Raw genomic sequence first — 27,803 nt, 5'->3', positions numbered from 1 at the left:
CCAAGCAAGCTCTGTCGAAGAGGGTATCGCCCTCGAATTTAAATTTAATCTTTTCTAACTGCGGAAATTCATTAATACAGCACCGCTGCACGCAATGTACATCGGGCACATTGTCTCCCAAAGCCTTCATTTTTTTTCAACATGTATTTTACTAGGTCAGTTTACTAGCGGTAAAATGTTAACTTTTGGTTTTTCAGGCATCTTTACTATTAGTTAAGGGGAGGTTGGGGGCGGGTGCCACATGGCAGCCCTCAACCTCCCCACAAAGAAACGCGGGGGCAGGTGCCACACGTCCAGCACCTGCCCTGGCTGCGAAAATCACACCCGCCCCTTCGCACCGGGGCGAGTCTAGGCACAGAGCGCCTAGTCTATACTATTAGTTAACGAGAGGTGGGGGGCGGGTGCCACGTGGCAGCCCCCACCTACTCCACAAGAAAAAAAAGAGAACGCGGGGGCGGGGGCCACACGTCCAGCACCTGTCCCCGCTCGCAAAAATCGCGCCTACCCCGACGCGAAGCGCCGTGGCGAGTCTAGGTACGAGCGCCGGGGCGAGTCTAAGTGCGGAGCGCCTAGTATATAATGATAGGGACTCCATGTATGTACAACCTTCTACGTAGAAAGAGATTATATTCAAGGATAAAGGTGTACTATAAAGACCCTTCCAATAAAGGGGTATTTTTTGTGCTCAAACTACTAGAGGACTGGAAAATGCACTACCATGTTGACTCACTAGCTGTTTAGCAATAGCTCACTAAGAATATGTGGATGGCCACGCTGTTGACTCGACTCAATCTTTTCGTGTGGAGGGTGTTAATGTGTAAACTATCCACTAAAAGAAAGCTTGGCCATAAAAACCTCTCCCCATTATGTGTCATCTATAAGAAGTCTAAGGAAGATGTGCTCCATGCATTATGGGCTTGCCCAAAAACTAAGAGAGGTTGGGTGGAGGTCACTAAGATATTAAATGCCACTAGTCCGGCTTGTTTCTTTGGCTTGAAGCACGTGTTTCTTGGTGACCATGGGCACTTCAATAAGTAGAGGTGAAATATTAGAACGCAGTGAGGGCTTTTGTATTGCACACCATTGGGAATGCTGGCAATGCATTCTTGTTTAGCAGAACCAAAGTTGGCTATGGTGCCTACCTGCTCAAGCTATGAAGGAGTACATTGTTTTTTTAAAAGCATGGGAGGAAGTGTCCTTAAGGTTGTTGCCAAGATGCTTCTAAAAGTATTGTAAGCTTTTATACTCGTTAGGTAGTCGTTTCCTTGAGGAGCTGTAAATATTGCTTAATAATATAATACATACAATTCTCACATGTAAAAAATAATGGGGTATTTTTATATTGGCATCTCCTGAAATCACATAAAATATGTATATAAGGCATTTCTTTATAAGGCCTTGATTGCACATTATATGGGTACTTTTTAAAAATGATTATCTTCAGCCACTGGCACTAGTACACATAGTTGGAACATTAGAGACATCATCGACATTTCACTTCCATTGAGCTAATAGGCAACATTAATAAACCATTCATCTCTCTCTTCCTAAGTAATTATTATGTCATGTGTTCATACTATCTAAGCATAATTACATCCAATGTCGTTAACTAGAAAACAAACTTTTAATCTAAACAAGGATGATGTTTCGACTAATATGATGACACACTAGATATATTCGTCGTGTTTCCTATCATGCACAAATCAAACCTCAATTCATATGCAACCTCATTGCAATGTTGTAATAGCTAGAAAAACTGAATTGGTAATGGTAGTACCTACACCATGCTTTAAGAAAAGGAGCATATTATGCTACAATTTAGTTCATTATTATATCAATCATCTTTGCATGTCATATAAAACAACACCAATTACTTGTTTTAACTATGCAAATAACATCAAGAAATGTGTCTTCAACTTTTGCAAGGTATTGCTCAAAAATAACCTTGCTTACATTAGATTAAACATTATTCACCATGTAGCCATCAAAATCAATAATAGTTACATCTTCAAGTCTTATTGCAAACTTCTTTCAAGTTGTTTGTTTAATAATCTTCATATAATTTTCAAACCTCTAAGTCATTCCACCTACAATTTTTTAATCCCTTGTTATAATACATAGTCTCTTATTTTCACTTGCATGTGTAGACACCCCTTAATCCCTTTAAATATTTGATGTCTTGATTTTAACAATCATGTGCAGACTTTGATCTTTATTTAAATTTGATTAGCTAATCATTAGCTAGTACCACTACCCTCATTTAATGATGTTGCTATGCCTACTACAATCCCATCATTGTCTACTATCGACATGAGGAGGAGTTAAAGATAGAGATGGAGGAGTTAACAATGAGGGAGAAAGATGAGAGTGAGATATAATTGAAGGAGAGTGGAGTAGTATTCACAAAAGTTGCCCTTTAGTGTGTTTTCTCAAAGCTAGATTTCCAAAAATCAATTGAGATACAAGTTTTTTGGACATTTTAGTTATAGAACTACTCGATACCATATCACCCTCCCAAAAAGTCGCATTTAATCTCTTCCTCTTTTCCATTGGATGGGAAAAAAGTTTTTGTTGAATAGTACTAGTAATGGGGAGGGCTTGGCAAAGGCGACAACTTAGCTACAACAATTGCTTTATCCTCCAATATATAATACACCTCCTTGCTTTCAATAACACATACAACATTATTATTAGGATACAGAGAGAGAGAGAGAGAGAGAGAGAGAGAGAGAGAGAGAGAGAGAGAGAGAGAGAGAGAGAGAGAGAGAGAGAGAGAGAGAGAGAGAGAGAGAGAGAGGGGGGAGGGAGGGAGAGTAAGAGAGATAGAGAAGAAATCCATATTCGAAGAGCGAAAGAGATAGAGGAAGAGTTTGTAATATACCCACCTTGATACCTTAGATACTATGTAGTATTTAGTGATTAAATTAATCAAAGATTTTACATATTTTGTTATATATCAATAGTAACATTTAAGAGTATCATATTGCCTTTATTGATTTTTTAAAAAGATATTAGTAGGGATTGTTGCAAATCATAAACTAGATTGAATTTTGACATTTTTAAACTTTCTCAAAAATATACAATGAAATGACAAATTTGTAGAGATCATCATAAGATCTCTACGATTCAAACGGATTTGAATTGTGAGTTTTAAATCAAAAGTTATGGGCATTCTAAGTTCTATCCAATGTGTAGGGATTTTTATGGAGAGCTGCATCATACGAGTGAAAAATGGTTGCATTTTTGCTTTTTTGGATTCCTAAATATGTAAAAACATGGATACTTTCAAATCTAAGAAATAAAATACTCAAATTAGGTAGCTTTTGTATTAATCATCAATGATATAAGCTACAAATGCAAAAGCAACTCCCATACCAATATATAAAGGGGTAGAGGGTACCACATAGGGACACAACACTCTTGGAGGAGATACCATCTACTAGGGGGTGAGTGAAGGTAGAGGGAATGTCTCTCTATTAGCTTCCTCCCTCTAATTTCAACAATTGTACAAGAGCTCCATCGAAATCTATTGAGCTTCTTCTGTCTTCTCTACATGTACACAATGAAGGGAGACTTGAGCCCGAAGTGGAAGCATGCGAGGGAAGCAAGAGCTGTGGTGAGAGAGAGAGAGAGAGAGAGAGAGAGAGAGAGAGAGAGAGAGAGAGAGAGAGAGAGAGAGAGAGAGAGAGAGAGAGAGAAACGTGGGAACCCCAACAATCACAATGCGTGACCGGCCTTCCCTTTATTCAAATGTCATTGAAAGAATAAAGAAGAAAGTGATAGTGATGGATGCCCGCCACCTATAGTGTATAGGTGTGTGTGTATTGTTCGTGTTGTAATACACAAGAAGTTAGACACGAGCACCTTTACTCCCAACAACCTCCCACTTAAAGGTGAATGTGTCCCTAGTGAGGAGAGAACGAGAAAAAAGTGACAAAGTACAAATGTAAATAAGTATAACATGATGAGAAAAGACGTCATCTCATCCAATGCACATCAACTTTCTAAGAAAGGCAAAATGCTTCAGTGAGAGACTTTTTGTGAGCAGATCTGTAGAATTTTGGTCTGTTGAGATCTTGGCAAGGTCAACAGACTTGTCCTCAATGACCTCTTTGATAAAGTATCAACGCATCTCAATGTGTTTCGTCTTCTCACGGAAGACTGGATTCTTGGCTAACTGGATAACACTCATAAAATCCGAATGCAATGGAGGGACCACATTAGCAATATCAAGGTATCCCACTAGCAAATGGCCTAACCAAAGAGCCTGCTTGCAAGCCTCAATGGCTGCAACATACTTGACCTCGATAGTAGAGAGGCCCAATCATTTTTGCACCCTTGACATCCAAGAAACATCACCTCTAGCTAAGATGAAGACATAGCTAGAGGTGGATGTCTACATGTTCACATAATCAAAGTTAGTGTATCCCACAACCTCTATATCCTGGCCACCACCATAACATATGCACATAGCTGTTGTACCCTTCAAATACCTCATGATACCCTAGATGGTATCCCAATGTTGTCTACTAGGTGTAGCCATATATCGTTCCACAACTCCCACTACAAATGCTATGTCAAGACGAGTGGCTATCATTGCATACATCAAACTACCCACAGTGAATGCATAAGGGATCTTATCCATCTTGACCTTCTACTCATTAGATTGTGAAAAATAGGCCTAACTAACCTTCACATGAGAAGATAAAGAACAACCAATAGACTTACTATCCTGTATATGAAACTGCTCAATGACTTTTTAGATATACTCCTTCTATGACAGATAAAGGAGTTCCTTAGAACAATTGTGCATGATGTGCATCCCAAGAATGAACAAGGCATGTTTCATGTCCTTCATCTCAAAGCTCTACTTAACTTGAGTTTTCAAGGTATCTAACTCATCATGAGCTCTCCTAACAATAAGCATATCATCCACATGGAGTACCAAAATCATAAGGTTGCCATCATGAGCCTTCTTCATGCGTAAACATAGATCCATAGCACTATAGCTATATTCCTATGAATGCATAAAAGCATTAAACTTGTAGTACCATTCCCTAAGTGCCTGCTTTAGGCCATACAGGCTCTTTCTCAACTGGCACACTAAGTGTTCCCTCCTTTTTCCCCAAAGCCCTTAGGCTGCTACATATAGATTTCATCATGCAAGTCCCCATGTAAAAAAGTTGTCATTACATATATCTAATAAAGGTCAAGATCAAGGTGAGCAACCAATGTTAGTACCAAGTGTAAGGTTGTCATTTTGACCACAAGAGAAAGGACTTCATCGAAGTCAACACCATATTCCTGCTTGAAACCCTTAGCTACCAATCTAGCATTATACGTGAGCTTGGGGTGGACAAGGATACTTTTCAACTTGTATATCCATTTGCATGGAAATGCCTTCTTGCCACTAGGAAAAGGAACCAAATCCCATGTATGGTTACTTTGTAAGGAGTCAAACTCCAACTGCATAGCCCTATCCCATGAGTGATTATCATCTCTATGCATGGCCTCATCATAAGAGAAAGGCTATATATTACCATAACATAATCCATGGAGGGCATAAAGCACTCAAGGCGACTAACATCGAGCTCTACTAGAGTGTCTCAAAGCAAGTTGATTCTGCACAGCAGGTAGGACCTGCGCCACTGCAAAATTAGCTACTACTATTGGCTGCCTAGTTGGCTATAGACTCCTCCTAAAAGATCACCCTACATACCTCAATCACCTGCTCAAGCTCCTTATGCATCTTTTCCTCATGGAAAATGACATCATGGCTATAGATAACCTAACAAACTTGTGGATTCCATAGGTGATGACCCATCTCATCTACATCTCCATAACCAAGAAAGATGCATTTCATGGAGTTAGGATCCAACTTATTGCACTTATCTTTGGGAACATAACAGAATGCTTCACAAATAGCTCACAACCAAAGACGTGCAAATGAGCATAGGATGGAGGTTTTCCAGTCCATACCTCCTCTATAACCTGGTAATCAATAACGGTGCGGGAAACTATTAATCAAATATACGGTAGTAGTAACTGCCTCAACCCAAAAGTGCTAGGATAAGCCTACCTAGCTAAGTATGTTGCTGACTCTCTCTTGAATCATCCTATTCATGCATTCAATACTACCATTCTGGGGAGGGGTGTAGGGGGTGCTCAAATGATGCTTAATACCCTACTCATCATAAAACTACTCAAAAGATTTTGAGACATACTCAACCCCATTATCTAACCTTAGGCATTTCAACCTATACCTAGATTGCCTCTCAACAAGAGCAAGCCAACACTGAAAGGTAGACAAGACATCCTAACTATGCTTAATAGGGTAAGCCCAAACCTTATGTGAGTAATCATCAATGAATGATGTGACAAAGTACTTCACACCACCTAGTGAGTAACAATAGGGTAAGCCCAGACCTTATGTGAGTAATCATCAATGAATGATGTGACAAAGTACTTTGCACCACCTAGCAACTAAAGGGGCATGGGACCACATACATTCGATGCAAACTATGTTTTTCAAATAGGTTATAAGGCTTTTTCCGTATGCCATATGCACCACCACTTTTGTCCTACATTAATGGCACTAATTTAAAGAGCTTCAACGTGATAGTAGAGCATGCAAGCTCATCCATTTTATCCCAAACATCTATATTCGCACCTTTAGGCTTCACACATAGTGATGTTTGTGGTCTAATGCAAATACCCCCATTTCGCAATTACTTGTACTTAGTGACATTCAATGATGATTACTCTAGGCACGTGTAGGTATATGGTTTGAAAGATAAGTTTGAAGTGTTTTTGTACTTCAGACAGTTTGTTGGTATGGCTTAAAATTTGTTAAGACATAAATGGGCACTCTTCATTCTGTTTTTTTTTTTTTGGGGGGGGGGGGGGGATAAGTGCATTTCTAAAGAATTTAATGCAAACATTGTTGAACATGGAACAAAACACCAATTTATAGTCCCATATACACCACATCAAAATTGTATAGCTGAGTGAAATAGCCATGGTGAGTTGTCATAATGCATGATTAAAAGTCAAGCTTAGCCATGTAGTTTCTAGCTCGAGGCAATTTTGTGTGCAACTTTTGTACTTAATAGGTGTCCCACCAAGGGATTGCAATCTATCACTCTATAGGAGGCTTGGCATGATAAGAAGCTATATGTTTCTCATTTGCATGTTTTTGGTTACCTAGCTTATGCATTAACACTAATGCAACAATGCAAGAACTTGGATGACAATACTAAAGTGCATCTTTGTTGATTACAATATTGAAAGCAAAGGTTATAAGGTATATCGTATGCAAACTAAGCATATTCACTTAGCTGTGATGTTGTCTTTGTGGAAAATGTTGTTCAACATTTACTTTCTTGTACCAAAGAGATAGATCTATGCTCAAAATATAACTATGACACTTTATTTTCTCTTTTCAATGGTGTATGGTCATATTATGTAACACCAAATGACATAGTTTTTCAGTCCACCTAGGTTTCTCATGAATCTAAAAATCAGCCTATCTTTGCTACAGATGTGAATAATACTCTTCTTAATAAAAGAGTAAAGATTGAGAAATCCAAGACTATGCCAAAATACATCATGCAATCATTGCATCATAATAAATTGGATGCACCTTTGCCAAATCATACTCCTAATTCTCAGATTGCCTCATGCATCCATTTGGTATGTATTGGCTATTTCTAGCATGTGTGATGAGGATGATCATGTTGCTTTTCAAGAGGCCAAAAATTCAAAAAATTGGATGGCTACTATGCAATCTAAATATAATGTTACTATAGAAAATGATAATTGATTCTTATGTGACTTGCCTCAAAGCAAAAAGGCATTAGCACTAAGTGGGTTTAGAAGTCAGAGCATGGGTCAAATGGTGGTGTTGATCCTTATAAGCTTGAGTTGTGGCAAAGGGTTTATACTCAACAGAAGGGCATGGACTTTGATGAGACCTTTGTTGCCATATGATAACATTTTGTAGCATTTGTGCATTAGCAACTCATAATGCTTGGAATGTACATCAATTGGACATCAAAACTACGTTTTTGAAAGGCGATTTACATGAGAAAAAATTGTCTGTTGGAGTTCCCACATCTTGTGTCTCTTACTCTTGCTCTCTTGCTCCTTTCACCATAGCTTTTGCTTTTGTTCGCGGGCTTCCACTCAAGGCTCACTCCCTTCAACTAGTGTAGTATACAAAGAGCTAGTTCTTAATGGTGAGAGAGGAGGAGGTTTTCATCAATAAGAGTAGATAGAAGAAGTGCAGCCCTCAAGTAATTGGTAAATGGGAGGGAGAAGGCATTGAGAGAGAGAGAGAGAGAGAGAGAGAGAGAGAGAGAGAGGGGAAAGAAGGGGAAGAAGGAGGAGTAAGAGATGGTGGTGGAGGAGGAGAAGTTGTGGTGGTGGTGGAGGTGTTGATGCTATTGCAAGTGGAGATGGAGTTGGTAGTGGTGGTTGCAATTACAAATGGAAGAAGTTAAACTATGTGGAGCAAAATTGGGGGGATTGCTAAAAAAAACTTGCTCTAAAAACTCACTTCTTGCCCTCCTCCTTTTATCCCAAGGTAGAGTAGTACTACTAGATTTACATGCTTTTTTGGATTTTGACCGGGTTAGTTGTTATGATACTGGTGTATCCACAAGCAATCTTTTGCTTTATGCCTAGCAACTCATGCATATTATGGTTGAGCAATAAGCAACCCATCATGACATAAATTGTGAAGTTGAGTATAGAGTAGTGAGAGAGTAGTTTTCATAGTTAGAGTTAAGTATGTTTGGCTTAAATTCATTGGCTAATTTGGGCGTTAGGAAAGTCATATGCCACCACCATCTTTATTGACAATTAGAGCACATTGGCAATTGCATGGAGCCCAATGTTCCATGACGTGCTAAGCACATCGAGGTGCATATCATTATGTTAGGGAAAGACTCTCTATAGGAGGGATCAACTTGGCCTATTGCTAGCAAAGGATAACCTTGTAGATCTTTCACAAGGGCTTTGCCTTGCGAGAAGATCAAATATTTTTGTAAAGCTTTGGGTTCACTCCCCTTTGTGTATTGATTGCAATCCATTGGGCTTGGCACTTCCCTATACATGAGTGCTAGCTCTTGTTTGACCATCACTTTTGAGGGGGATTTATTACCATATTTTAGTAGTAATGTGTGTGAATACACCTCAGATTGTCGAGGCACTTTTTCTCTCTCTAGGATGCTCTTTTTCCCATGACCTTGTATATATGCCTATTTACTTCAATGCATACTTAGTTGTTAATCTCATATATTGATACCACTCAATACACTTTGTATTGTATGCTCTCAAGCTTCTTATTCTCCAAAGCGTGTGTATATTCCAACAACCCTAAAACCAACACTCTTTAGAAGACATACCTTCATCTATACTATTACTTAAGGAGAGGTGGGGGGTGGGTGCCACGTGGCAGCCCCCCACCTTCCCCACAAAAAAGAAAGAGAATGCGGGGGCGAGTGCCACGCGTCCAGCACCCCCCCCTCCCCCCCCAAAAATCGCGCCCGCCCGACACGAAGCGCCAAGGCGAGTCTAGGTGCGGAGCGCCTAGTACCTTATTGTGTTGAGCATATTGTAGAGACCTTGACAGCAAAGCTTCCCTAGTGCTTGGAACACCTTCCGTAGGTATTCGATTTGGCCCTATCATCTTCACCGTTCTCATCTTGTAAGTTGTGATAACGAATTGCAACTCCTCGTTAGAGAACGGTCTTTCAAAGTGAGCAAGGTTTCCGCCTCGCTGATCCTCGGTTTCTCTCTCTCTCAAAAGGCTTCGGGCAATCTCTCATAGCTGGGCGGCTTCTATGGACGAGTGCCCACGATGGAGGAGAGATGACTGGCAAAAACTCCTCCAACTTTGGCCTTCTTAGCTGCACACTTGTGCCCCTGCAAACGGCTTCTTCCTGGCTATATCAGCCAACACTTTATTGTGACAGATCTTGCTGGTTTTTCATGTCTCATGGCTCGGAAAGGTAAGCTTCCGGCAGGCTACGATGAGGATGATTACGGCGACGATGATTACTACGACGATGAAGAGTACTACGACGACGACGATTATGGTGGTCCATCTTCCCGCGATGATCATCCCCTGTATGCAGAACGAGGTACGTCTCTTGTATATTGCACTCATTTGGAGGGACTCCTTTGCCACCGTCTCATTTTGTCCAACTCGTCTTTCGCTGTGAGGCTATTTTCTCGCACTTTAGCGTGGTGGATGCGAAATCGATTCTAGCACTTTCGAGCTCATTTTGATATTTTCGTTTTTTTGGAGTTTTCAATAGCCATTGGTCCGCACGATATCGATTCTGTGTTCATGCACGTCTTAGGCTCCTTACAGACAACTGGAATGATAGAGCCGTCTCCTTTCTCAGTCTGTCGTGTTTTTTTCTGACCAGTGCAATCCGATGCAATGCCACAGTCCGGGCAACAGCATGTCCTAACCATTGCTCAGAGCAATTCTAAGCTGTGGACATGTTCTGTTTGCTTACTTGACAATGCCCAGCACTTAAAATCATGTGACATTTGCGGAGTGATCAGACATAGTCGTGCTCCTCCCCTCTCAGATACAGGTAACATAATACAACTCAGGTCCTATGACACAGTTGTAAAACTTGTGGCGTAGTGCTTGAATCTGTGTGTAATGTATATAAACTTCATGTGTCCCTGCAGCCAAAATGGCATGCAACTTGGCAGCTGCCTCATCTTTGGCAAAATCTCTATTTACTCCATTGCCTCGAGGGAAGTTGAAAACTGGTAGCATCCTCCAGCAAGTGAAAGACAGATTGATGGCGCGTTTGAGTTCAAACTTAAGTATTAAAGCAGAGTCAATATCGTCAGCAGCCTTGAGTCAGAGACACACAAATGTGGGGATAGGTTTGCATCCAATCATAAAGAACTATATTTTTGGCTTAGTGTTCTCCGAATAATTAAACAGTATTTTGGAATCCAATTTCTCTTGTATGGGTTGTTAGTTTTTCCTCTAGATGAATGCTCTTTAGTCAGAGCTCAGTCAATATGGCCATGAAGCTTTTTGTAGGTGCTGAATTGTCTAGTGGGCATATATACAGTGCCATTCAAGTTTGACACCCCTTCACCTGACGACTTGGTTCTGGTGGGAAAACAAACTGGCATCAAAAGTTCTGCTGGTAAGGTCTTTTGAGTTTTGCTTGTTGGCGAAGATTGACCTGCATCAATATGTAGAACATTTTAAGGAGCTGCATGAACTCATGCTGCTCATGTTGAGGCTCTTTCCTTTTGCTTTTGTTTTTTAAATTTTCTTGGTAAGCAATAACATTGACCAGTTTAGTACAAATTAGACAACATTGGTAGATGGCACAAGCATATCTCAGTCACTTCTACTTCATTTTTTTGACCCCTTCTGATTGTGTGTACTGATCATAGATGAAAGAGGTGTTGCTGCCATACTGTTCCTTACACTTTACTTATTCAACTGACTTCTGGAAATCTACTGAAGCTGGAAATAGTAGGAAGTGGTAGTTGGTGGTTCAGCATCTTGTGCTTCTATTTCCTTATACATGTAGGTAATGAGAACAGAATTATTGATGGTGACAATTTGTGCATCCAGTGGCCAATCACATCTTTTTCTAACTAGTATGCCAATTGTGATCAAAGGAGGCCTTCTTAATTTGAGGGTTCACTGGAGACTATATGACCTTTGGGGATTATGTGGGAATTGACTAGATTCTTTTTGGTTTTAGAAATTGGTTGGGTACTTGTAATACTAAACTGCTATTAGTAGCCCCAATTCAGTAATGAAAGAATGTGGAACGGGAAGGAAATACAAAAACTAAAGAATGTAGAACTGAAATAGATAGAGAAACTTGTATTACTTTGCGGCATATCCATGACATGCTTTTGCTCACATGGGCATTTGGAGAAAGGTAAGAAAAGTATAGAACTTCTACAAATGGTACTGATGCTGAAATGTATTGTGTGGAGTGCATATGGCAATCTGATCAACAATACTAACTAGTGCGAGTCTCAAGAACTGAAGCACTCTGATTGGACGATTGCTGTTTGTGGGATAGTTGCAGCCTGGATCTGCATTTCTTGTGACAGAAGCCTTCATACCAGATTATGTCTGCTTGTGCAGCTGAAACAGACCTTTGATAAATAAAGAGCAGTAGAACTGAACTGTCATACAAATTCAACACTTAGAACCAGATTAGAAAACATAATACAAGTGGAACTAGATTGTTCCTGCACAACATTACAATACAGCGAGAGCTTAACACCCGTCACGTCGCAAGCTCCCCCCCTCCTCCGTCTCATTGCCCCCGCCCCCCAGATCGATCGTGCCCCCCTGCTCCGTCTGATCGCGCCCGCCCCCAGATCGTTTGCGCCATTGTCAGTGGCCGTTTCTTCACCTTGTCCCCCCCCCCCCCCCCCCCCCCCAACACACACACACACACACACACACACACCCACCCCACACACACACGGCCAAAAACAACAGCTTCCCCTCCCCCTCGCCATTGCTCCCCCAACCCTCCAGTTGCTCCCTCTATCTGCAGCAACTTCCCCCCCTCAGGTAGCACTGCGATGTGATTGGTAGTTCTCTCAGAAGGGATGCGCAATGGAAACCTCTGGTTAGACGCCGGCGCACTCAGCGAGTGCCCCCCAGTCAAACACCTTGCACATTGTCCTCTCTAACGAGCAGCTCTTAGCCGTTCGAGCTAAGGAGCTGGAGCTAAAGTAAACAACGATTTATGGTCAGGTAGTAGGACGTTCCCTAGCCAGGGCCCAACTTCGGGACTGGCTCCACTCCATGTTGCGCATCGGCACAACGCAGATCGTGGAGGTGGTCCTAATGGGCCAAGGGATGTTCATGGTCTGGCTCAATTTAGCATACGCAGCTCGTGAGTTACTTGCCAGTTCACCATATGCAACCACAAAGGGGGTCATATACGTGGTCCCTTGGTATAGTGGCTTTACTGTGGAGGCATTTGCACTCCACAACAGGTTTCTTCAGCACCTGGTCACCCTTCTCTTCCTTGGCCTGGTGATAGAGTATTGCTAGCTGGTGGAAGACTTTGGAAGGCTCTTCGGCACTATCCTTCCCGTGTCTTTCGTGGATGCAGTGACAGTAGCAGGAGTCCCAAAGATATGGGTGGCAGTGAAAGAGGTCAAGAATATCCCATAGTTCCTAGAGATTGAGGCGGATGGGCACTCCTTTAGGCAGCAGGTCATTGTGATGGGGCAGCCAGGGCAATGCCTACGTTGCCATGACTTTTGGCATCAGGCAAGAGTGTACGTGCTTCGGTGCGAGGGCGGCCGCGCCTACAGGCCCACGGACGACACGAGTACAGAGACGATAGAGAGGGAGACGGCAAGGGGGACCGCAGGGAACTCCTCAGACACAGCCATGGCAGGGTGATGGAGAGAGAGGTCGGCCCCCCCCCCCCCCCGCCCCCCGCTCCGCCGCGCTCGACAAGTCCACATATCTCCACATGCAACCCCCACAGAGGCGTTTCAAGCCGCATCACCTAAGGGCCCATAGCCCCCACCCCCTCCCCCCCGACCCTAGCATACACCCCTCCCCTAGAGACACGGCACCGCCCCCCCTGCCCTCCCTCCCCTGATATACACCCAGTTCGGGCGACCCCTCCCCCTCCCATCCCCGTCTCCCCCCACAGGAGAGGAGCCCCAAACGTCGACATCTTCCACCCATCAGATCCCCAATCCCTCCTACCCCCCTCACACAACCACCAGCTCATCTGTCCATGCCACACACCACACTTACCCGAGACAGGCGCAGCTGCTACTGTAGGACTTTTTTCGTAGTGGGCTGAGGTCTTATTTGAGAGTTGCGGAGCGCGGAGTCTTCCCACTACCCCTAGAGGTGGGACTCTTCATGGTATGCAAGGCTAGGTGCGGCAAGTTCCATCTACTAGCACCACTGGATGGACCAAATCACGCCTTCTTTTGTCAGACTTCTCACACAGGAGGATGGATGACGACTCATGTAGAGGAGGAGGTGAAGAGCCAGGTGGCTGACCACATCTCTCAGTGGATGGGAGAAGGGGGCTTGACACTCTTCTCCCAGCAGTGGCCAGGCTGCATGATGGAGATCAATTGGTGGGTAGGGGCTGAGGTTCCTCATCTGAGCATTATCTTTCGAGCCCCCCCCGCAGTGGAGAGCGCCAACAAATGTGATTGAGTGGCCCTTGGCACATGCGCCCTTTTTCTACCAGTGTATGGAGTCTCGCTTCTCAGCTTGGTTGATTGATGCCTTGGTGGTACCACCAGGCGCATCCATCACCCCCATGGTACGTTTGAGGACTACCATTGGGGAATGAAGTTCACCATCTAGGCCGGTAGCAAAGCGCATCCGCATGGCTCATAGCTCTTCTTCTTCGTCTGCAACGCCCACGCCGAATAGATGTCTGTTCGGTCAGTCACAGATCTCCCCATGAGTTTACACCTTGTATCTTGAAACGTGAATAGCCTCCACTATAGTGCGGCACGCGGCTCCAGGAAGTTGATTGTTCGGCAAGAGCTGCAATCTACCCTTGCCAATCGGATCGACATCTTCTACAGGAGCACAAGCTCACCCCTACCCAGGTTCAGAGGGTAGGGAAGGTTCTCTCGGGAAGCTTGCACACCTATTGGGAGCACGCCATCTGTGCCCACAGCAGGAGCGAAGGCGTATGCACCTCTATTGGCTCGAGTCTCACCGCCTGTGTACGAGACCACGGGACGATAGTGGCAGGGAGGGTTCTATGGATCAGACTGGATATTGGGGACTCATGCCTTGGAGTCCTCAATGTCTATGCCCCTACTGAGGTTAGGGCACGTAGTAGGTTCTAGGTGGAGATTGTGGATGGACTTCCAGAGGTGGACTCTTGGATTATTGGAGGAGACTTCAACAACCTGGAAGCTTTAGAGGACCAGCAGGGCAGAGGCAGAAACTGCCAAGGCATGATTGGGGATGAGTAGGACTCAGGAGGCATGGGAGGTCTTCTTACTGGCAGTAGGAGCATGTGACACCTGGAGAGATCCTGCCTTCCACAGGAGGGAGAGGCTATTGGATTTCTCTTGGGGATACATGCGGCTAGGTGGTGTCTCGTTGAAGCGGTTGGATAGGTTTTATGTGGGAGAGTGGGGATGCTCTTGCGGAGGTCAGATTGGGCAATTGGCGGGCACCACGTTGTCCGCGATCATTGTTCGGTGCTCCTGACACTTGATCCTCTAGCATCTGCCCTTGACGCACGATCTTGTCGGATCCCGGACTCGATCTATAGAAGGGAGGAGGTGATGAGACAGATTGAGCAGATTTTGACCAGGGAATGGGGCAAGAGGGACCGGATCATAGAGGAGGTTGCAGAAGTCCTAGCCCAGTCGAGTAGCATTTGCCAAGAGGCAGCCATAGAGGCCAGGCAGCAAAGCTAGGAGGAGGAGAGAGCACTTCGGCAGGACCTTCCAGCCACGCAGAGTATTATAGGAGGCACTAGGGGATTCCACCCTTCAGGCGCAGGAGGTGTGCGCGAGAGCTGCCATTGCTGGCCTTGAGGATAGGTGCTCAGAGTTTTTCTTCTGCGCCTCAGCAACTTTCTGGGCATGGAAAGGGGACACGATGTGCAAGGAGTTTTTCTAGGTGCACTAGCCTTGCACCTCAGGAGTGCAGATACGCAGCCTTTGAGATCAGTATGGGAGGACTCGTTCTAGCCCAGACGAGGTGATGGAGATTGCCACTGACTACCACAGGGGCTTGTTCCAGCAGGAGACAGCTTCAGCCAGGGGACATCGATGTAGACATCAGGTTTGGGATCACATCCCGTCCCTCGTCATAGAGGAGATGGGACGCTCCCTCCTAGCCCCCTTCACAGAGAAGGAACTTGAGGAGGCCTTCCATACATAGGATGGGCAGAAATGCCCGGGAGAGGATGGCCTCTCTAAGGCCTTCTTCACTACCTTCTGGGAGGTGGTGAGACTTGTCTCCCCAAAGGGGGAGACAGGTTGGAGCTTTCCCAGTGGAGACTGACTATATTATTGTCAGTGGCTTACAAGGTACTGGCAAAGATGATTGGTAGGCGATTACGCCCTGTGCTTCCAGGCATTATCCATGACACACAGACAAGCTTTGTCCAGGATAGGAGCATCCTCGACAATGTATTCACATTCTTTGACAGAGTGTGCCCAGCACAGCAGGCAGAGTCTGGCCGAACTACTCTTGGATTTCGAGAAAGCTTATGACAGGGTGGTCTGGGATTTCCTAGAGGGCACCATGGTCAGGTTGGGTTTTCTCTAGGCTTGGATTCGTGGGGTCTCCGCACTTTACAGATCGGCCACTAGCAGGGTTCTCATAGGTAGTAAATTCTTTGCAAGTAGAGGTTTTGGCTACATCCAAGCTGCTTGATTGGCCTAACAAGCAATTGCAAAGGGTTAGATTTAATAGGATGGTGAGATTGGGCTTGAAGACTCTCTAGGATGTTGTTATTCTTGGTTGGTCAAGGGTTTATTCTTTCTGCTGTATTACTTTCGAATTCCAAGAGACTATAGGTTGATCCAGTCGAGCTTGGAGGATTGGCTTCAAAGGTACTCTCCCTTGCCTTTTAGGCCAAAAGAGGAGGACAAGATAGCTTCCTTATTGATTGATTTGTGGTGCAAAGTACTTCATCAAGATTGATTTTATGTTGGAATCCCATGAGATACAAATAGCTCTTAAGGATGTCCTAAAAATTGAGTTTCGCACACAAGGACACTATCAATTCTTGGCCCTACCTTTTGGATTGACAAATACTCTTGTGACTCTCCATCAAACGATGAACGATTTGTTACATCTATATCCAAAAAGTGGATAGTTGTCTTTTGTGATGACATATTGATTTCTAGTAAGTCATTAAAGAAACATGCAAATCACTCATGTGTCATCTTACATTTCTTAAGATAGGAGAAGTTATTTGCAAAAACTATATAACTACAATTTATTTTGCATGAAGATTTTGTACCTTGGATATGCCATCTCGATTGATGGCATTTTAATTAACTTCGAGAACATACAAGCAAGGCTTGATTGCCTATTCTAAAGACCACCAAGCAAGTGGAATCTTTTTTAAGTTTTACTAAATTCTTTTGAAAGTTCATTAAGAACTATGCTAAGATTATTGAACCCTTGACCCATTTGCTCAAGGGTACATAAGTCCACCTATTGTTTGGACTTGTGAGTGCATATTGCAAATCATCAATCCGAATAAACCTTATGAAATTCATACACACACTAATGATTATGCTGTAGGTGTAGCCTTATAATAAATAGTTGACCTATTGCGTTTTGAGAGTTGTGAGCTCACCCAGTGTCAAGACCATTACACCACTCAAGAGAAAGAGTTGTTGGCTTTTTCTGTTTGAGAAAGCGACAATGGGACCACCTTTTTAGGGATACTATCCCATGGTTTGGTAAAGAAGCACCTGCAATATTGGGCAATTCTTCATCAATGCTTGAGTAAATTATGGGGATTTGACTAGTTCTACTGATGTAAATTTTTTCGTCGAGTCCATTTTGATGAGATTAACTATAGAGGTCACACTTTAAGAGGTTCACCTTTATGGAAGATGTTAGGCAATTGGAATCCTATCAGCAAAATATTGCTTGGATATCATTGTTGTATATAGTGGATGCATATTCCAAGTGTAGCGATTGTTGGAAGCTTGAACTTAGTCTCTCTCTCACCCCTCTCTCTCTTTGTCATGAGGATATGTATTTTTGAAACCTCACTTAGCATGTGGATTAATTTTTAATCACATGGTTAAGTAAACGTTGCACATGTGAGGTGTAACTGGGGTTAGAGTAAATTTATAAGCTCGGGACTCCAGGAAATCATGGGATGTCAAAGGCAAAAGTTGTTGTAAGTTATGTTGCACAGGTACTTGGTGGTATCTGGTGCCAATTGTTGGCCTAGGTCATCCATTTGTTGGCGGTAAGTGTTAGTTGGTGACACTAGAAAAGTGGCGTTTAATGGTACCTAACGCCAATCTGATGGTCAAAGATGGCGCAGAGACACTCGGAAATGGAAGTTGCCTAGCTAATTTAATTATTGGTCAGTCATTATTTTCAGGGCACCAAAATAATTATTAGATTAATTTTCAGTATTTTAAAACTGAAAATTAATATTTAATTATGGAAAATGCTGAAAAAACCGTTTGGGAAGGCTGCCACTTGTAAAAAATGCCCATTCAAGACTGAAAAACGTCTTTAGAGACTGGAGAGAGGCATTTCTATAAATTCAGCCTGCAAGAGAGAGGGAGAGGGGGTTGTTGGTTTGATTTGCAGCCATTGGAGGACCTTCTGAGGCAGCCAGGGGCAAAAGAAGACCAATCAACAGCAAGAGGCAGCATCTACTAGCTGTTGAGGTAGGGCAGCAGCAGTGAATGACTGATTTTCTTCAGTTCTTTGCATCTACATGCTGTTTGGCAGGGCAGCAGCTGCACTTGACTGATTTTCAGTCATTCTTCATGACAAAACTCTGAATTTTCTCTCTCTACAGCTTTCCCTCTCATCTCCTAGCCATTTCACAGCCTTGCTCTGAAGATCTCAACATTTGGACCCTTGGAGGCTGAGAAATTGCAAATTTCTCTATTGTAAATCCTAATTTACAGCAAAAATTAGTGTTTAGCAGCAGCCTTGGAAAGCGTGCCAGAAATTGGAAGCTCCAAGACTTGGATTCAACAAGGTTGAAGGTGAAATTTAGCTGAATTCAGGTTTGAGGACTAGCCAATCATTGAATTTGGGGCATTTCCATCGTCTATGAAGTGGGTGAAGGCCAATTGAGTGCCCGAATCAAGGGGCAAAATAGATTGAAAACTTGCGGGTCACTTTGGACAGCAAGGGGAGTTGAAATTGTCAAAAGATGACGTACCAGTGAGACAGTAGGGTTTGCGGGGAGGAACACGGAGTGAACTCGGCAAACATGGAGAAGAGAAGAGAAGAGAGAAGAAACTTTGATGAATGGAATGATGAAGTTCCGAATCATGGAGTGAATGTGATACAAGGGACCAAGGGTGCTGTAGCACAAAGAAGATAATGAAGACATCTACGAACCACGAACCGCAATGTCCTCCTGAAGGGGTGTGAGGGCAATGGAGAGGTTGGAGAGAAGAGGTGATGGACTGAATGAATCAGCTGTAGTGAATGAATGAGAGAGTGGCCTATAAATAGGCACAGTCAGTCTAGGATGGCGCCCCTTTTGGGGGCTGCAAACCCTAAACGCAAAACGCAAACCGCGGGTGAAGGGTTTCTCAACACCCCCTCTCAGGCCCAAAAAGGGGAACAAGAGAAGAGTGAGGTGGAGATGCAGCACTACATGCTGAAGAATGCTCATGCAGCAAGTGCCACTTGGACAGTGTCCCTTGTGGGGAAATTGTTCACTTGCCCAAGCGCCCTGGTATAAAGATGATGGAAAAACATAATGCATAGGAAGAATGTCGGACTTTGTGTGGTGCCGAGAACCATAAGGATATGCCTGTACTCGATCTCAGGAGGTGGCTCCAAGCTAACCAAGTGACCGAGGCAAGAAGAGAAGAGGAGGAAGAAGATGTAGAGGATCCCTAAGATCCAAGATTTCCACCGGAAAGGGAACTTGCAGTAAAGAACAATAGACAGAGTGAACTGGAGAACCCGAAACTTAACCTCGGGAGAGAAGCCACTAGGTCCGTGCATCCATGCTGAAAGGGATACAAAGGCCTCGCCACCAAGTCATAGCTGAACCTCCGAGATCACGATCTAGGTGGTACTTGAAGATCATGGGTATCAGTAGAAGAGATGACAGGTCGAAGACAGCCACCCCAAGAAAGTAGAGGATGGGTGAAGAACTTCATGTGGAGTAGGTTTCCCCTCTGAGGTGAGAGGTGGAGGGGCCCTCGTTGAAGTCAAAGAAGAAGTAGATGCCCCCTTTGAGGGCAAAGAAATAACATTCCCCTTTGAATCCCCCTCTGAAGTAGAGAGGGAATTCAAAAACTCATGGATCACGGACTCTGAAATGTCTGATGATGAAGGAAGTGCCGCCAGTCGGGCCAAAGAAGGTATCTGGGGTGCCGAAGAGCTTCCATAATTAGCCTCTTGAACCTGAGTAGTCGAGTGTGGGGAAGCGTGGGGCTCAGAATGAGCAAGAGGTGGGCAACAATCGCTGTCTCTCAGTGGAGCGAACTGGATAGCTGAAGAAGAGGAAGGAGTCGAGCAACCATTGTCTCTTGAAGGAGTAGACTGATGAGGAGACGGTATCAAACAATCATTGTCTCTCGATGGAGCGGAGTGCAGATCCGTAGGGCGTGGAAGCCATTGTACCTAAAAATAAGTGGGAGAAGACTGCTGTTGGCATTGCGACGATCTCCAGGAGGTCTTAGTGCCAATCGATCCTCCGTGTGCTTGAAAGGACTTAGTGTGCATCGGATGCGTCTTATTGCCTTGAGTATAGTACTTTGATAGCCGATGCAAAACAATCTTTGTGGCCCAGAAAGGAGAGGTGGCACAAGGAGTGCCTGGTGGAAGACGCATGTACTCCGGAGGGGTGGGGAGCAAAGGTCGAAGTCGGCAAGCATCGGTGGTGTGTCCGATGATGCCACAGTAGGAGCACCCAATAGTCTGGTCATCTATTGGTAAAGAAGCCATAGATACCAGTGTGCCTTGCTGAAGAAGGAAGAGGTCAGCCACCATGAACCATGAACCGCAATGTCCGCCTCAAGGGGTGTGAGGGTAGTGTGAAGCACAAACCGCAATGTCCGCCTCAAGGGGTGGGAGGGTAGTGGAAGGGCTGGAAGTGAGCTGCTAGTGGGAGGAGGATGTGACCAGCAGTAAGAGGTTGCAACCAGTAGAAAAACGAAGGTGAGGAGAGAGAAAGACTAAAAACGCAGGCAGCAGGTGAGAGAAAGATTGAAAACGTAGGCAGGACAGCTTTCAAGAGAGAGGAAGACTGAAAATGTGGGTAGGACAACCTGTAGGAGAGAGAAAGACTAAAAACTCAAGCAAGACAGTCTGTAGGAGAGAGATACTAAAAACGTAGGCAACAGGAGAGAGAGACTAAAAACGCAGGTAGGACAGCTTGTAGGAGAGAGAAAGACTAAAAACGCACGCAACAGGATTGTGATGATGTGGAAGGCTGTACGACAGCAGGTCTGCACAGGAAAAGCAGTTGTTTGGCTAGAATTAGCTCCAAACTACGTGAAGAGGGCTGGAAATCAGGCGCCAACTGATGGAGACAGCAATGGACAGCTTCGGCTGAGATGTCCTCCGCCAACAGGGTGTGGGCAGCAAGCTGAAACACCTGAAATCTGCAAAAACGAGATTTTGATGTAGCGGAAGAAGAAGAGAAGTGGATCCGAACCCGCCACCGGTCTTTGCCTTCATTGGAGTGGAGGATCTTTGCCACTGTTTGAGCAGATCCAACTCTGATACCATGTCAAAAGATGATGTACCAGCGAGACAGTAGGGTTTGCGGGGAGGAACACAGAGTGAACTCGGCAAACATGGAGAAGAGAAGAGAAGAGAGAAGAAACTCTGATGAATGAAATGATGAAGTTCCGAATCATGGAGTGAATGTGATACAAGGGACCAAGGGTGCCGTAGCACAAGGAAGATGATGAAGACAGCCATGAACCACAAACCGCATTGTCCTCTTGAAGGGGTGTGAGGGTAGTGGAGAGGCTGGAGAGAAGAGGTGATGGACTGAATGAATCAGCCGTAGTGAATGAATGAGAGAGTGGCCTATAAATAGGCACATTCGGTCTAGGATGGCGCCCCTTTTGGGGGCTGCAAACCCTAAACGCAAAACGCAAAAACACAAAGTGTGGGTGAAGGGTTTCTTAGCAAAAATACTGAAACGGAATGGGAGAATCCCATTGTAAATCAACTTTTTCTTCAATGAAGCTAAAGAAATACCGGAAGGGGCGCCAATTTTGGGGCCAATCGGGTGTGCATTGTCCAAGATCAGTAGGTAAATTTGTATTTTCAGATTTGTATTTATTGTTTGCTGCTGTAATTAAGTTGTAATCAGGGACTTTCCACCCATTCACGGAAGGAAGGCTGGTTACACACACACACACACACACTCTCTCTCTCTCTCTCTCTCTCTCTCTCTCTCAAAACCCAAAAAGGACTTGAAAGAGAACTAAAAGCAAGTGAACGGCACAAGATAGGTACAATTTGCCCCCATGCATTGAGAGGTCTCTCCTCAATGTATACATTTTATGAATTGTAAAGCTTGTGCCAAAAAATAGCCCTTATGGAAATAGATCATACTTTTGTGTTACATTGAGATAAAGTATGGACTCATAGACCTTCAATAATATGTCAAAATAATACAATGATTCTTTGATAAGAAATCAGTTGAATGCTTAACTTTGCTTGGTAATCAAGGTCGCCATCCCTCTACACATCAATTGAATCTATAATCAATCAAGGTTAGCATGAGAATCAGTACTAATTAGTAACATAAGTCCTTTGTTATGCACTAAAATGAGTCACAATGAATAGATATCAGCTAGCTAGAAAATAACTTTGTAGACCAAGAATACTCCATGTGCACCCTAGCTACAAAGGAGTACAGGTAAAATTCCTATAACACGTAGGCACTAACGTTGGCCAATGTGTTTATTATGAAATCACCTGTTAGTGGAGTCAATTATGTACACTTAGTGAGTCTCGTGTCTAGAAAGGACATGTATATCTCCATCAACTCTCCATATCAAAGAAGAACCATCTAAGGCTATCATCCCTTTGGGAGTCGACTACAGAGAGCCCTCTCACCTACCCATAGCCATTTCATGAGTGTTTGGTTTGGGTGTGCCTTGGGAAAGCACATATAGGGGAACCATAAAAGGTCATCATCCCTCTAGCGTGCTCAAAGGAGAACCATTTAAGGACACCATCCTTGCCACAGAGGTCATATGGAAATAGGAAGCTGCCCTAGTCTCCCACATAACTAGTCAAGAGGTTGCCTCTTAAACACATACATGCATTCTCAAGAAAATGTCCACCTAGTATCCAATTGGCACATGAGACCACAAAAGCCATAGTCATGACATTAGACTCTTTTCCCAGCAAAATAGCCAAATGGGATCACCCTTCTAGGGCTGTCAGCATAGTGGCCAAAGTTATGATTTATGTTACAAGGGCTGGCATCCCATACCACCAACCCACACCATCCTAATGTACATATGTGACAGCCATTGGTGGGCCTACTTAATGTGGCATAAATTAGCTACATAGTTCTTTATATAGCCCTCCTTAGCTGCCCTAGCCTAAAGGTCTGTTCACATCTAGTCATTAAGCAACTGAAGGTTGTGAACAATGTTGCAGATGCCCATTCTCTATGTCCAAGGATGTAACATCCTCCTCTTTACAAATGATTGCTGTTCTCAAGAACGAAGTGAGGGATATGACGCTTAGAGTGAGCATTTGGACCGTCGTGTTAGCTCTGCCTCAAGGTGGTGTTTGCACTTGACTATATGCTTGGGATAAATTGTCTGATGGAACCATTTTGTCCTGTAATTGCTTTAGCCTTGGCACTGTTTGTCACTTTTAGAAGTTGAATTGGTTTGCATGCTTTAGCTTTTTCTGTTCTTTGTCTTTTATAAGTTAATAAGGTCTGTTTTGGAATTCCCCTTTTATGTGCAGTTGGAACAGTCAATTAGAGAATTGTGTCAATGATCAAATTTCTGTTTATACCTGCAGGCAAAGCATTTCCAATAAAAAGTACCTCATTGTCTTTCACAAAAAATACAGCGGCAAAAGAGGAAGCAGGTTTGCCCTTAATGGCAAAGTCTGCTAGGCAACCTACTCAGGGCCAAGGGTTAAAATCAAAAGATTCAAAAAAAGAGACTACTTCAAACATGCAGAAAACTGAAGCATTTATTTCTGAAAGATTAAAAGCTACCAATCTCAGTCCACATGATAATCTTCAAGGAACTGTGGTTAAATGTGGTGCACATCGTTTGGATGCATATGAACCAGAAAGCTGGATATTTGAAGGGTTAGAGCATGAAAACAAACAACTTCTCCATCTTGCAATTGTAAGAACCAAGGCAATACTATGTTGAGTTAATTCAAGCAGGTAAATGATCTGACTAGATCAGTTAAGGATTGAGGTCTCACGTCAGTTTTTTGCAGGTGGGGCATGTGGATGCTGGGAAATCTACACTGATGGGAAGAGCTCTTCATGTCCTTGGCAAGGTTTCTCAGAAAGATATTCACAAATATGAAAAAGAAGCCAAGCAAATGGTATCAAATGGTCCAAATATTAGCTAGGTGACTTTATTTTTGGCCATCTGTATCATGTTTATTTAGTTTTTACATGGATCAGGGAAAGGGATCCTTCTCGTATGCATGGGTCCTTGATGAAAGTTTGGAAGAAAGGGCGAGAGGAGTGACGATGACTGTTGCTGTAGCCACTTTTGAGACTCCAAAGTTTCGAGTAATTTTGCTGGACTCACCAGGCCACAAGGATTTTGTTCCAAATATGATATCTGGTGCTTCCCAAGCAGATGCAGCTATTCTAGTGGTAGATGCTTCTATTGGTGCATTTGAAGCTGGCATGGAAGGGGAGGGCCAAGGTGCAGGCCAGACCAGAGAGCACACACAACTTATCCGTAGTTTTGGAATTGAGCAGATAATTGTAGTGGTTAACAAAATGGATGCTGTTGACTACTCCCAAGCTAGGTTCAATGCTATTAAAGCCACACTTCGTCCTTTTCTAAGGCACTGTGGCTTCAAGGATTTAGGCATTAAATGGGTTCCTTTGAGTGCTATGGAGAATCAAAATTTGGTCTCACAGCCATCTAATGGCAAGCTAAAGACATGGTTGGTATATCAACATATCTAAGATCTAACTTGTCATATTCTGGCTAACTGTGATTTGTTAGTTTCTTTAGGCCTATTGTATGTAGCTGGTTTTATTTCATCATTCACTTTGATGTGATGTGGTTAGGTGCTCAGGACCTACCCTTTTAGAAGCAATTGATACATTTGAACCTTCTGCAAGGGATGTTGCAAAACCATTTCGAATGCCTATTGCTGAGACAATGAAGTCTCGTACTTTGGGTCAAGCTGCTGTAAGCGGAAAAGTTGTGGGTGGAGCAATCAAACTAGGCTCAAAGGTATGGTTAATTTAGTGGTCAGATTTTAGCAGAGCTTTGTGAAAGCTAATAGGTAAAACTTGTCCTTTAGGTTCTTGTGATGCCTGCTGGAAATGTAGCAACTGTAAAAGTAATTGAACAAGATGGAAAACCGTGCTCTATTGCAAGAGCTGGGGACAATGTTGAAATTGGATTGCAAGGAGTGGAGCCCTCAAGTCTACTTCAAGGTGGAGTTTTATGCCACCCAGACTACAGTGTGCCGGTAGCGTCTCACCTGGAACTTAAGGTGCTGGTGCTTGAACACTCGGGTCCTCTTCTTCGTGGATCACAGGTTTCTCTCTCTTCATTTATTTAAAACAAAGTTTTTGGTTAAAACATGTAGTGGCATATCAAGTGTTCTGCTATTACAGTTTAATTATTGCAAATCACAGGGATAACTGTCTGGTATATGGTGCTCTTTCTTTAGTCAGGAGGCTATATGCCAATGGAGTTTACTTGCTAGAATTGTGTGTCCATGTTGGAGCAATGTCCAGGTTGTAGTGTACTGAAAGCTTTCTAGAGGTTTGTTGTTTTCAGGTGATATTTCATTGTCATCATCTGAAGGAGCCTGCCAAAATTATGGAGTTGGTTGCTTTGCTGGACCAGAAATCAGGAGAAATTTCCAAGAAAAAACCTCGTTGTCTTCTGGCTAATCAAAGCGCAATTATTGAGGTACTGTGCTGGTCATACTTTTCAGGGAGGATGTGAAGAGGTTTCTATTCATAGCCAACCTTATGCTTCTATGAGTTGTACAGTAATGTACAATAATTGGTTTTTGTGTGGGGAGCAGGTGGTTCCTGAACGAGATGTGTGCCTTGAAGAATATTCTAGGTATAAGGCACTTGGAAGAGTCTCATTGCGGGATAGAGGAAAGACACTTGCAGTTGGAGTAGTCACTCGAGTCATTGGTTGATCATTGAGAATCTCTATGACCATGGTTGGTGTTTGGATATAACATTGCCTTTTGTGCTGTGCTCTTTTACCAGCACAACCAAGTTTTGTGCAACCATTTGATAGAGTGCGTTGAAAGCTTTTGGGAAAGGAGTTCATAACTACATTGGACAGTTATACAGCTTGGATGTAAATTCCTTCAGGGAAGCAAACTTGACGTATTATAAATGATTTAAAAAAATAAAAAATAAAAAAAATATATATATTTCTTAATGAATAACCTGACCATTGTGATGTCTAATCTGCTTTAAAGGCTTTGAGATTTTCTAGTAGGTGGAAAACACTGTTGGAGTAAGCCAATATGCTAAACAGTGAATATGAATAGTATCACATTCCATGGACATGGTCAGTGAGATGTCTGTTGTCATTTTGATATAATTCTTCTGATCACATAGTAACAATTCCTACTTTTCATCATCATCAGATCAAAGAAGCGCCCCAGTAGTATAGCCTTTGGCTCTAAACTATTTCAGATGGAAACTGTTGTAAAATGAAGCATTTTTACAAACATGGCTATGCGAACGTGGTTGATAAGCATTGCTAACAGCACAAGAAGATTATGCTTCTGCATATGTGAAATCATGATTACAGCAAGCACATGCCTTGTAGTGTGTGTGTAATTGTTATTGTGAAGAATTGTCCTGTTACGTTTGGAACTTCATGCATTTGACATCATGTATCAGATTCATGATTGCAAGGAAAGTTTGAAATAGCCTTGTGTGACCTTACATAACAAGGAATGTTACTAGACATGTCTTAAAAACATGGTTAGCAAGTTACGTCGAAAGAGAATGCTTTTGATAAAGTTGGTTTTAATGTAATCATTTTTCTGAGGAGGTGTGAAATTCTACTAATTGTGCCTCAACCATGTAGGCATAATTACTGTAACATCGTACACGTTGTGCATAGGCTGTTCTCTCTCTAACATTGTAGAAGTAGAAAGCTTTTTGTTGTTGTTGTTGTTGCTGTTGAAGTGAAAGATGTGTTTGACACCCTGTTTACTGTGGAGGTGGTGCCATGCCACTATCTTTAATGGCATTGAACCCCTGCTTTCCTCTTTGGCATCTGGTAGTCCCTCTACTGATCTTGCCATGCAGCAAGTCTCTGGCAAGAGACCTCAGGAGGATTGGGGAGGAGCAGAGGAAACTCTGAAACAATGTTGATGAGACGGATCTTGATTTCTTGGCTGCTGCCAAGAGCTGTGCAGTGGATATGAGAGCTATCAAGAAGCATGCATGTGCTCTCTTCTGTGATAGGAGCAGGTTTGAAAAAGTAGCCTCTAGCAGTTTTAGGGAAGAGAACAAAAAACTTTTGAGACCAGCACCAAGATTCACAGGGTGCCAATAGCCCTTTTGCTGCAGGAGGTCAAGCAACGATATGCGGACTTCACTATCACTGTGCTTTATTTTTTCTTCATGGGTAAAGTTGCTCTCCAAGAGGAGTTTGCAAGATGGTTCTTGTAGACCTATCAAGCCAGGGCCGTGCTGGCCTAGTGCAGTATGTTGGCGAAGGTTTCTACTTGATCATTGTTTCATTCCCAACAAAAATGGGATTGGATACTGGCATTGGCTGTTGGATCCACGGGAAACTTTGTTATGCAGTCTCCTGAAATCTCGACTTCTCCCTTGATGATGACCTGTGGCATGAATGCCCAGTCTGGATTCCCGAGCCTTTCGATTGACTTG

At 43.3% G+C, this 27,803-nt stretch overlaps 1 protein-coding gene across 2 annotated transcripts; it reads left to right on the top strand.

The window, feature by feature from the left end:
• Positions 1-9,701: 9,701 nt before the first annotated feature.
• On the top strand, positions 9,702-26,344 carry LOC148034113 (Translation elongation factor EF1A/initiation factor IF2gamma family protein). 2 transcript variants are annotated; one of them, XM_087682125.1, is made up of 11 exons: positions 9,702-10,145; positions 10,437-10,610; positions 10,711-10,914; positions 11,109-11,186; positions 23,729-24,066; positions 24,164-24,274; positions 24,357-24,853; positions 24,981-25,149; positions 25,220-25,459; positions 25,705-25,839; positions 25,958-26,344. In XM_087682125.1, exons 1-11 carry the CDS (start codon positions 10,001-10,003, stop codon positions 26,078-26,080), a joined length of 2,214 nt encoding a protein of 737 aa, XP_087538251.1. In that variant the 5' UTR covers positions 9,702-10,000; the 3' UTR covers positions 26,081-26,344. The 2 variants fall into 2 exon arrangements, with proteins under 2 accessions (XP_087538251.1, XP_087538253.1); XM_087682127.1 differs by lacking the exon at positions 11,109-11,186 and having other exon boundaries at positions 25,958-26,343.
• Positions 26,345-27,803: the final 1,459 nt, after the last annotated feature.

The sequence above is a fragment of the Lygodium microphyllum genome, chromosome 7, assembly GCF_053477565.2.
Source record: "Lygodium microphyllum isolate KBCC chromosome 7, Lygodium_microphyllum_v1.1.10, whole genome shotgun sequence".
Taxonomy (NCBI): Eukaryota; Viridiplantae; Streptophyta; class Polypodiopsida; order Schizaeales; family Lygodiaceae; genus Lygodium; species Lygodium microphyllum.
The sequence above is the reverse complement of the archived record's forward strand: the minus strand, read 5'-3'. Positions and strand labels throughout refer to the sequence as shown.